Raw genomic sequence first — 9491 nt, forward strand, 5'->3', positions numbered from 1 at the left:
TGTCAGTTAATCTTTACCATTGATCTTGCACATTTTTCAAGCTGCTTTTTGTAGACTTGTCAATCCAGTTGTTGGATGGTTTGTTGATTGTTTATCTTGGATATTCAATAGATCTGCAATTTTGTACTTTGAGATTGTACCTCGAGATCTTTATTTTAGGTTTACAAAACACTTAACATCTCGATAATTATATTGACTTATCGAGCTCTCTAGTATTCTATGTTTAGTTTGGCTTGTAGAGGTCTTCAGTTCCCTATAAGAGATTTTAGGCTTGTCGAGATCTCTAGTCTTCACATCTTCACTTTACTTATCGATAACTCTTATTTCTCTAGTGGCTTCTTGACTTGTCGATGTCTCAGAGTTCTTTAGTGAAATTCACCTTGTCGATATCTTAAAGTTCTCTAGTGAATTTTGACTTATCGATATCTCTGAGTTCTCTAGTGTAACTTGACTTATCGATAACTCAGAGTTCTCTACTGAATGTAGACTTGTCGATAACTCCGAGTTCTCTAGTGAAGGAATGACTTGTCGATATCTCTAATCTTCAGTTCTTCAATTTGGCTTATCGATATCTTTCTGAGTTCTCTAGTAGCTATCATGACTTCTCGATAAGCCATTCTGGAGTTCTCGAATGACTTCTCTATAACATTAAATCTGTGACTTGTAGAGATCTTGACTTGGAGTATTTTTCTCCAAACAGATTTATTCAACTCCAAGCTTCTTCAAAATTCTTCTGAGGCATGATCTTCTTGATCTTCTTCTTGATAGAATCCTTAGGCTTGATACTATTTCAGGAAAAAGACTCCAGTCTGCTCCTTTGCATTTTTACAGACTTTAAGTGTTACAAGTACAAAATACAAATTATGATAACAATACAACTTACTTAGGGTTGGCCCCAAGTTTAACTGATTACCAAAAATAACATTTCATTAATCTCCTCCTTAGATCAGATGTCCATCTGGCTTATTTCATACTTTGATTAGAGACACTAATGATATTGTTATCTCCAGTGATCTTTGACATCATCACTTATATATTACAAAAACTCATCACACCAGTACGCTTAGAGTTGGGTTTGGTACTCATGCGCAACCGTTCTTCTCGAATCAAAGAGGAGTAAATTTTATTTATCCCGCCTACATCATCCGCTGCCAGTAAAGTTGAACGAACTATTTCATACAAAACATCATCTACACCCATCAAAAACTGGTGTACCTTGGCATTTTCTTCTTGCTTCTCAAGCTTTGTAGCGATGTTACATGTGCACTTACCACATTCATATATGGGAATGGGGTCAACTTCATCCAATGCTTCCCAGAGTTTCTTTAGTTTAGCATAGTAATCTTCAATAGACATACCTTGAATCTGTTTACAAGTATGTAATTCTGCCTTGAGTTGCTGAATGTGTGGGCCATTTAAGATATTAAAACGTTCCTGAATGTCAATCCGCAGATCTCGTGCCAATTCGCGGTATGAAATTATGGATCGCAATTTAGAATCAATAGTGTTCATAATCCACGAGACAAACATCGAATTGATGATAATCCAATCTTCGTATTCATTCGTTGTCTCGGATGGTTGAGTTATGCTGCCGTCAATGATTCCAACCTTCTTCTTAGCACGTAAAGATATCCTGATCGCTCGTGTCCATTCATCAAAATTATCATCTTATAACTGTGTTTGGGTGATTAAGTTTCCTGGCATATCAATTTCCGCAAGATCATAAATAGATGATTTCACCTTTGAAGAGGTTTCACTTTTTCCAATCATGGCGATGGGAAAGGAGAAGTGTATATGTGTGATTAATTAAAGAGAGCCTTGCTCTGATACCATAACAAAACTGAGAGAAAACTTAATATGGAGAAAACCCCTTGCCCTCTCATTGATATCTGATCTTAATATATACAACTGTGTCAATCGTGATACCCAAGCAAAATCCTACAATCAAGCCTATAATACAGGAATTACAACTACAATCAGCCTGTACATTTAGCTATTAACATCAATTCAAATATTATCCTAAAATACATTATATATGAAATATATGGCATATTTTAACATATCTTGACAAAATATTAATTGATACTTGCAAAGAATAGTTATGTTGTTAAAAATAATCGAATGGGTTATGAAATTTACCAGTATAATTTTAATTCTGCATTGTTTTGGTTTTGTAAAATGAATTGTATATTTATCTTATGAACTAAATATTTGTTATTTTAAATAAGTTAATATTAATTAATGTTATTTGATAAATATCTTATAATTAGCTTTCTCCGTATAGTTTATTTAATATTACTTAATTATTGATAAAATTATTATTTTCATGTTAGGCCTTAAATCAACTATATAGGGGATGAATACAGTTATAACAATCAATTTGAAATAAAGTACTCAACAGATAAGAACAATTTTTATATTAATGGATAAAAACTGATTATAATACTCTCTCAAAGGATGAACAGATATACTTGAGAGCTGCTAGGTTATGTGTATAATAGAACAATGCATGACATATATAGTGCTAATCTAATATGTGCTTATATACTACACAGTTACACAATCAATCAGTTGATATGATATACATAAATAAGGAATCATAATACCTATCCAACTATTGATTGCTAAAATAAATAAAATCTTACACCGACATACCTCTACGAATCAGAGTCTTCTAGATAGAATCATTTAATTCCTAGAAATCAGTCTTGACAGATGCTGATGGAGAAATGCTAATATTAAACTCTGATCTGTCATATACTGATGGCTTGATAAACTCTGATGTCTTCTAATAAGCAAACTCTGATGAAAAACTCTGATAGTTCTAAACACTGATATCATTAATTATATCTAACAAACTCCCTCAACTTGTACATTAAGTAAATTACGTATAAGTTCCTAATTGATGATGTCAAAACTATCTAAAGTGCAGTGTATCAGACTTTATTTTCAATATTGAATTTTGGCAAAACCAGTAGCATCATCAAAAAAATTTCTGAGTAGATTTTATTCAGGCACATTCAAATACATCTCCATCCTCTGTTTGATATCCTTTAGCTCTTCAGTAGATTCATCATTTTGATAAATAGCTGCTTTGAGGTCATGAATGTTGGATCTTCCAAGAGACAAGTAATCTAGCTCCAGAAACCCAACTTTCTTACCATTTAGATTAAAAGTGAGAGCTCTTATTCCAATAGAAGTAGTTACCCGAGCTCCTCTTATAGGCATATCAACAGTGTGACCATCTTTATTAATGTACTTTGAAATATAATTGAATTTGACGAGCATTCATTTCTGCTTGATACCAAGTCCTTTAGATAAGCAGACCATCTTGCAGTTGTAGAATTGATTACTTCTAGTAAAGTTATGATATATTCCAACTCCTACCATGGTTTGTCTCTCATATGTTCTTGTGAAATCTTCAACCTCTTGTCTGACTCAAGAAAATACAACATATTTTCTTTTGGCATATTTGTGTAAAATAAATCAAGCACTATTTGAATTGATAAGATCTTCTGTAAATTTTCAAGCTTCACATTCTCACCTATTCCTGTCAAATTCTCTGGCTTTCTAAGAGTTACAACATTTTCTGTGAAATTATCAGCATTTGTAAGGTCCAAGCCACCTCTTCAACCAGCAATTCTAGCCTGTGAGTTACCATTGTAGATTTTGTTAATGGTCTCGGAAGAATCTCTCTTTGGTGCTGATTTCTTACTTCCCCATGTAGCTTTTACTTCTCTTCAAAAGTAAGCTCTTTATGATCATCTTTTAAGACCTCTGCATCAGAATTTGAGTCTTATTCAGGAATGGTGTGTTCAGCTTTTATTTCTTGAGCAGTATCATCATCAGCATGAGTATTATTAAAGGTTGTGACTAGTTGAACTTCAGGTTCTTTAACTAGAGCAATGTCAGAGGTTAATTTTACATTTTCATCAGCTTTACTGGATTGTCTGCAACATGAACTTTGTCAGGGGTTGAGACTTCAGAATCAGAGTTTGAGTTTTCTAAGTCAAGCTTTGAAATTTCACCAACTTTCTATTTCCCCTTATAAATCCTGTCAGCATTTAGAATAGATTGGGACCTTAGAACATAAATTCACTTCACATGCTTTAACAAAGGTGCATTTACATTCTTCAGCATTACAGGAACATCTTGATTCACAATTTCTTTCTCCTTGTCAACTTTATTTATCTTGTGAGTGTTCAAAGTCTCATAGTCCAAACCAATAGCTATATTAGCACATGGTTTATTTTTCTCATGATACTGCTCAATCAACTGAGATGCATTCTTGAATGACTTGAGCTTCAAATCATTTTTCTCAATTCTTTCTCTCAACACTGCTTCCAATTCTCCAACACACTTAAACTTGTTCTTGAGGTACTCATTTTCTTGCTTAACTGTTTCAAGACCAACAAGCTGCAGTTCTATCTCTTGTTTCTCAATCTCAAGTTTTTCATTAAATTTTGACAGCCTACTTACTTCCTCAGTGGCTGCCATCATGCTTGTATGAATGTGAATATTTTTACACTTATTTTTTCAACACTTTCTTTATATTGAGTGGCATTTAAATCAATTATAGTTAGGATCGGTACATCTGATTTAGATGTAGATTATTCTCCTTGCTCCAAAGCTATTAGTGCATAATTTTTATATTCTTTACGGTTATCCTCATCATATGTATCATCCCAACTTTTGCCCTTTGTAATATAAGTTTTTCCCTCTTGCTTTCTCAAGAGTGCTTCATACTTTGCTTCCAGTTTCAAATAAGCCATGTCTTTCTTCACCTTCTTCGGCTCCTTGCACTCTGTGGAAAAGTGATCAAGTTCATCACAGTTGTAGCACCTTATCTTTGATTTGTCCAAAGATCCTGACTTGTAGTCACCTTTTCCAGTTGCATTGTACTAATTTTTTCCTTTCCATTTGCTATTATTGGATGTTTAGCCCTTACTCTTCCTGTACTTAGGAATTTTAACTCTGATGTTTGAAAATTTTCTTGCAAGATAAGCCATTGACTGATCCATTTCATCCAATTCATCAAGAGTGTAAAACTAATCCTCTTCCACCTCTAAAATGACTTTCTTTTGTGACTCCTTATTTTTCTACTCAACAGCTTGAACAACTTGAGTCTGGGGTTCCAGTTCATCTTCAGAAATTTGTTGTCATTTGCATATATGGTAGTACGTTATATGTCCACATATATATTGTTTACATAAATGACGAGGGAATCCATCTGTCACACAGCTCTCTATAGAGTGATCATGTGTAAACTGCAAAGGGAACGATATATTTATAGGGTTTGTCTGGTGTGTGCACATGAGCACACATTAAACACTAAATTTTATAAATTTGGAGTGTTTTTATTGGTAAAATTGATGTAAATGCAGGGAGATCCATCAACATTTATGATTGAAAAAACCAATCAAATTTTGGCACATATCTTCTTATTGTGTGCCCATGGGAACACAGCAGAAAATTCGATATATATATATATATATGGGGTTATTCTACTAGAAACAAATTTTAAAATAAAAACTAAAAACCAAATATATATTTTTTAAATTACTTCGAAATATAACACATACGGTATGCAAATCGATCTTTAAGAGATGTACAAAAATACAGTGAAATCAGAATTTAAAAAAAATACGGTTTGACGGGAAAAATCAAATAAAACGGAGGGGAAAAGCTGAAATTGGTTGTGGGAGGCTACAGAGTAGTTGGATGGGGTGCTTTTAGGGGGCCCATTAGATTAGGTTTGATCAAATGGTTGAAATTAGTTCTGAGTTTCTATTTTAAATTTGGTTTGTATTTGATCATGCTAATATATATATATAGGGATATATATATATATACATTTATTTATTTATTTACCTATATATATAATAGGCAAATGATCAAATAAAAACTAAATTTAAAATAGAAACTAATACTCCCTCCGTCCCGGCCAATTGTTTACGTTTGGTTTGGGCACGGAGGTTAAGAAATATATATAAAGTAGTGAAAAGAGAAAAAAAGTGAGTGAAGTAGTGGGACCCGTTGATTTTTAATGTATAAAAAGGAGATAGTGGAGTAAAAATAGTGTGAAAATGAAAAAAAAAGTGGAAAAGTGGCGGGACCCATTTACTATTTTTTGTAAGTTTTGAAATCTAAAAAATTAGATGGGACAGCCTAAAAAGAAAAGTGTAAAGAAATGGTTGGGAGGGACGGAGTATAAATTATTAGATCAATCTAATCTAAAGAACCCCCTGAAGGCAGACACTCAACTAATCTGCATTCTCTCATACACAATCTTAGTTTTTCCTTTCCGTTTTTAATTTGATTTTTCCCGTCGAACGGTAAGTTTATTTTTAAATTCGACTTTACTGTATTTCTTTCCATCTCTCAGCGATCATTTTGTATACCATATATATTATATTTCAAAATAAAAAAAAATAGTTTCTATTTCGTATTCCAAAATTGCTATTAGTTTTTGTTAGATTAGCCCCGTATATATATTGTATACATAAATGAGGAGGAAATTCATCTGTCACACAGGCACAGCTATGCCATAGAGTGATCATGTGTAAGTTGCATAGGGTACGAGTAGGAATTTTAAACTAGGACCACCCCGGTTTCTACATGGATAAAATATGATCCCGGATTTGAGTACTCATACTGCTCACATTAGCTCTCATATTATTTTTCATAAAATGATCATATCCGAATATCTAAATATGATTCATGACTCATGTTAGATTCGACCCCATATTTAGAATATATTTTCAATCCTTTATATTTGTAAGTAAATAATCATTTTATATTTCTTTATATCTTATATAAGTTTTAATTTCTTATAAAGTATGAATTTTATGGTTATTATTCCTATAGTATTAGATTAATTTTATACCAACAATCATATGAATAGTTGAAATAAAAATGATATTTAATGTTAGTGGATCATATTTAACTCGTATCCGGTGGATCATAAACTACCTGGTTAGAAAATGAAAATACGATACCGGCTCATATTTGGTTTGGATCCGGTCCTCAAATATCCATGATCAGTTTGTATCCGAATAATATGATTCCGGATCCAAATCTGGACACACTAAAAATAAAACGGTACGATACTTGAGCACGGGGTATCCGGTTCTACCCGGATCATTTTACAGCCCTACCCACATAATTATTCTGTTCATTCTTTAACTCCTCATCGATCATGTCAAGTACACCATTTCTGATATTATTACCTCCTTATATTCATGCATTATATACACCACTTACCTTAAATTTTGTGATGCATTTTTCTGATCCGAATGCAGGAAAGTATCGAAATTCAATTTTTTTTCTGCATCCATTTAAACTTAAAATGTAATTAGTAATATCACTTGAGCTTAAAATACAAACATGAAGCGATGAAGTTGTCCATTCAAAATTACAATACACAAACAAATCCCTGCGTTTCTAAATTATCTTTTCCGACCAGTTTCCGTTGGTAAAAAATAATTTGATTAGAAATATTTGTTTTTCTTGTACTGGTTTACCAAAATGAAGTACTGCTACGTTTGGTCAAACAACACATACAAAAATAACTAATTTGGTGGTCAGTCAAAAGTCCTGACGATCATACATGCGACATTACATTTTTCAAACCTTCAAGTGAATTAATTAACAAAAGAGTGCCATAACGTGGCATATTTTCGAATTTAAACTCGAAATTATGACGGATGAGATATACATTAATGCAAATTTAGTTGGAAATTAATTAATAGAAAACTTTCTTAAATTATAGTTTTCCGAATTTGAAATTGAGACCTGATCAATGATCATGTCATGCATGTGTCAAAAAATATATCCCAATGCTATGTACAATAATATCATGTAATCAGTTTAGAAGTAGTATATATTTACCTCAAAGAGATACACTTGTAGTTGTACTCATGCAAAATTGATCCCGCACATAACTTGCTTACATCAACCAACTTCCCAATTATAACGAAAAAAATAAAATAAAACAAAGAGTGAGAGGCTATACAGCTATCTAGCTGTAAATAGCTGGAAAACCTACTCTTGCAAGAACTGTTTCACAATTTTCACGCTTGTTTCCACCACTTGTTTCTCCCATACATCTTCCACCCTCACCTTGCTCCACCCTAGCGCCGCCCTCAATGCCTCCGTGCCGTCAATTCTATGTAGCTCCCATCCCCCATCTCTCAACCGTTGGATCTTATTCACTTGTCTCTTCGCTAGCTCACACGTGTTATCTTTGATAGCTTTCACAGCCTCTTCGTACATTTTCTTTGCCACGTCATCCTCGGAGTTTGTGTTTTTTGTACGTCTTAAATAATTATCTAACTCGGGTATACCTATTGCCTGACCTAACCCGTTAGGGTTCACCGAGTTACACTTACCCGAATCGTAAAACTCTTGTAACTCCTCCAACATTCCCGAGTCGAGCATTTCATCGACTCGTTTCGATAAGTACTGGTTCAAAACAGGCAATGACACGTCTATATATAGAAAGCAACAGTTGTAACGAAGCTCCGAAGACACCGGGTCGGGTTTTGACCCGTTAAAGACATCGGTCTTCGGGTTGAATTTTTTGGTAAGGAGAGCATAGATGAGAGAATTTGAACCACCGACTATAAATGGAAGTTTTCGACGAGAAATGATGTCGGAAACGTAAGAAGAAGCGAGTGATCGAAACTCGAAGGGGGAGACCAAGTAGGAGGAGTCAATGGCACCAAGCAGATGATGAGTGACGCCGTGTTGTTCATGCAACGTGATTTTGTTGGTTGTGATATCGAGGCCTTTATAAAGTTGTATTTTGTCGGAGTTAATAATCTCGGAACACTTGAAAAAAGTAGAGGCTAGGTGAACGGAGAGTTTGGATTTTCCGGAGCCAGTAGGGCCCATGATGACGACGGCTTTGCTGAGGTGGGGGCGAGTTGAGGTGGAGTCCATGTAATGGGCTGGGCCCACCTAGATAGGTAGTTTGAAAGAAGGACGGGGATTTGGTAGATAGATGAAGCAAGCGAGCGATGAAGAAGGTGGTGATAAGTAGTTGTTTCAAGGAGTGTGAACGATCGATAATCTCACAAGTAGGAGGGAGTGAAATACGGGAGGAACGTTTTTATTTTTTAGCTTGAATATAGCCTCTGTTTACCAGTTTACATACAAAATGTTGTGTGGAGTTTGTTTCTAGAGTATTGCCCAGGAGCCCGTAATAATATAATTTTAAAATGACGTATTTTTTATGATGAGTGAATTTCGATTATATTTTGAGTAAATGCATACACACTTCATTTTATTAATACTATAATAACAAATAAAAAATGAGTAACATTTTGCAACCGATTCGGGATATAATTTTGTATAATTAGCATTCCTCTTGTTTTTACATGCCTCCACAATGAAATCATCGAGAGGTAGACTGTAAATATATACTATGTGTGTCCCGAAAAGTGAAAATAATATTAAATTTTGAAAATGCGTTTATATTTTTATTTTGG

General features: G+C 33.9%; 1 protein-coding gene across 1 annotated transcript; it reads right to left on the reverse strand.

The window, feature by feature from the left end:
- Window positions 1-7925: 7925 nt before the first annotated feature.
- Window positions 7926-9037, reverse strand: LOC141661643 (adenylate isopentenyltransferase). The gene has a single exon (XM_074468652.1). The coding sequence runs from the start codon at window positions 8941-8943 to the stop codon at window positions 8044-8046; it is 900 nt and encodes a 299-aa protein (XP_074324753.1). The 5' UTR covers window positions 8944-9037; the 3' UTR covers window positions 7926-8043.
- Window positions 9038-9491: the final 454 nt, after the last annotated feature.

Source organism: Apium graveolens, chromosome 5 (genome assembly GCF_009905375.1).
Source record: "Apium graveolens cultivar Ventura chromosome 5, ASM990537v1, whole genome shotgun sequence".
NCBI classification, from domain to species: Eukaryota; Viridiplantae; Streptophyta; class Magnoliopsida; order Apiales; family Apiaceae; genus Apium; species Apium graveolens.

Bases quoted from the DNA above. Each gene is read 5' to 3' on its own strand.
- LOC141661643 (XM_074468652.1), bottom strand. From the start codon at position 8,943: ATGGACTCCACCTCAACTCGCCCCCACCTCAGCAAAGCCGTCGTCATC.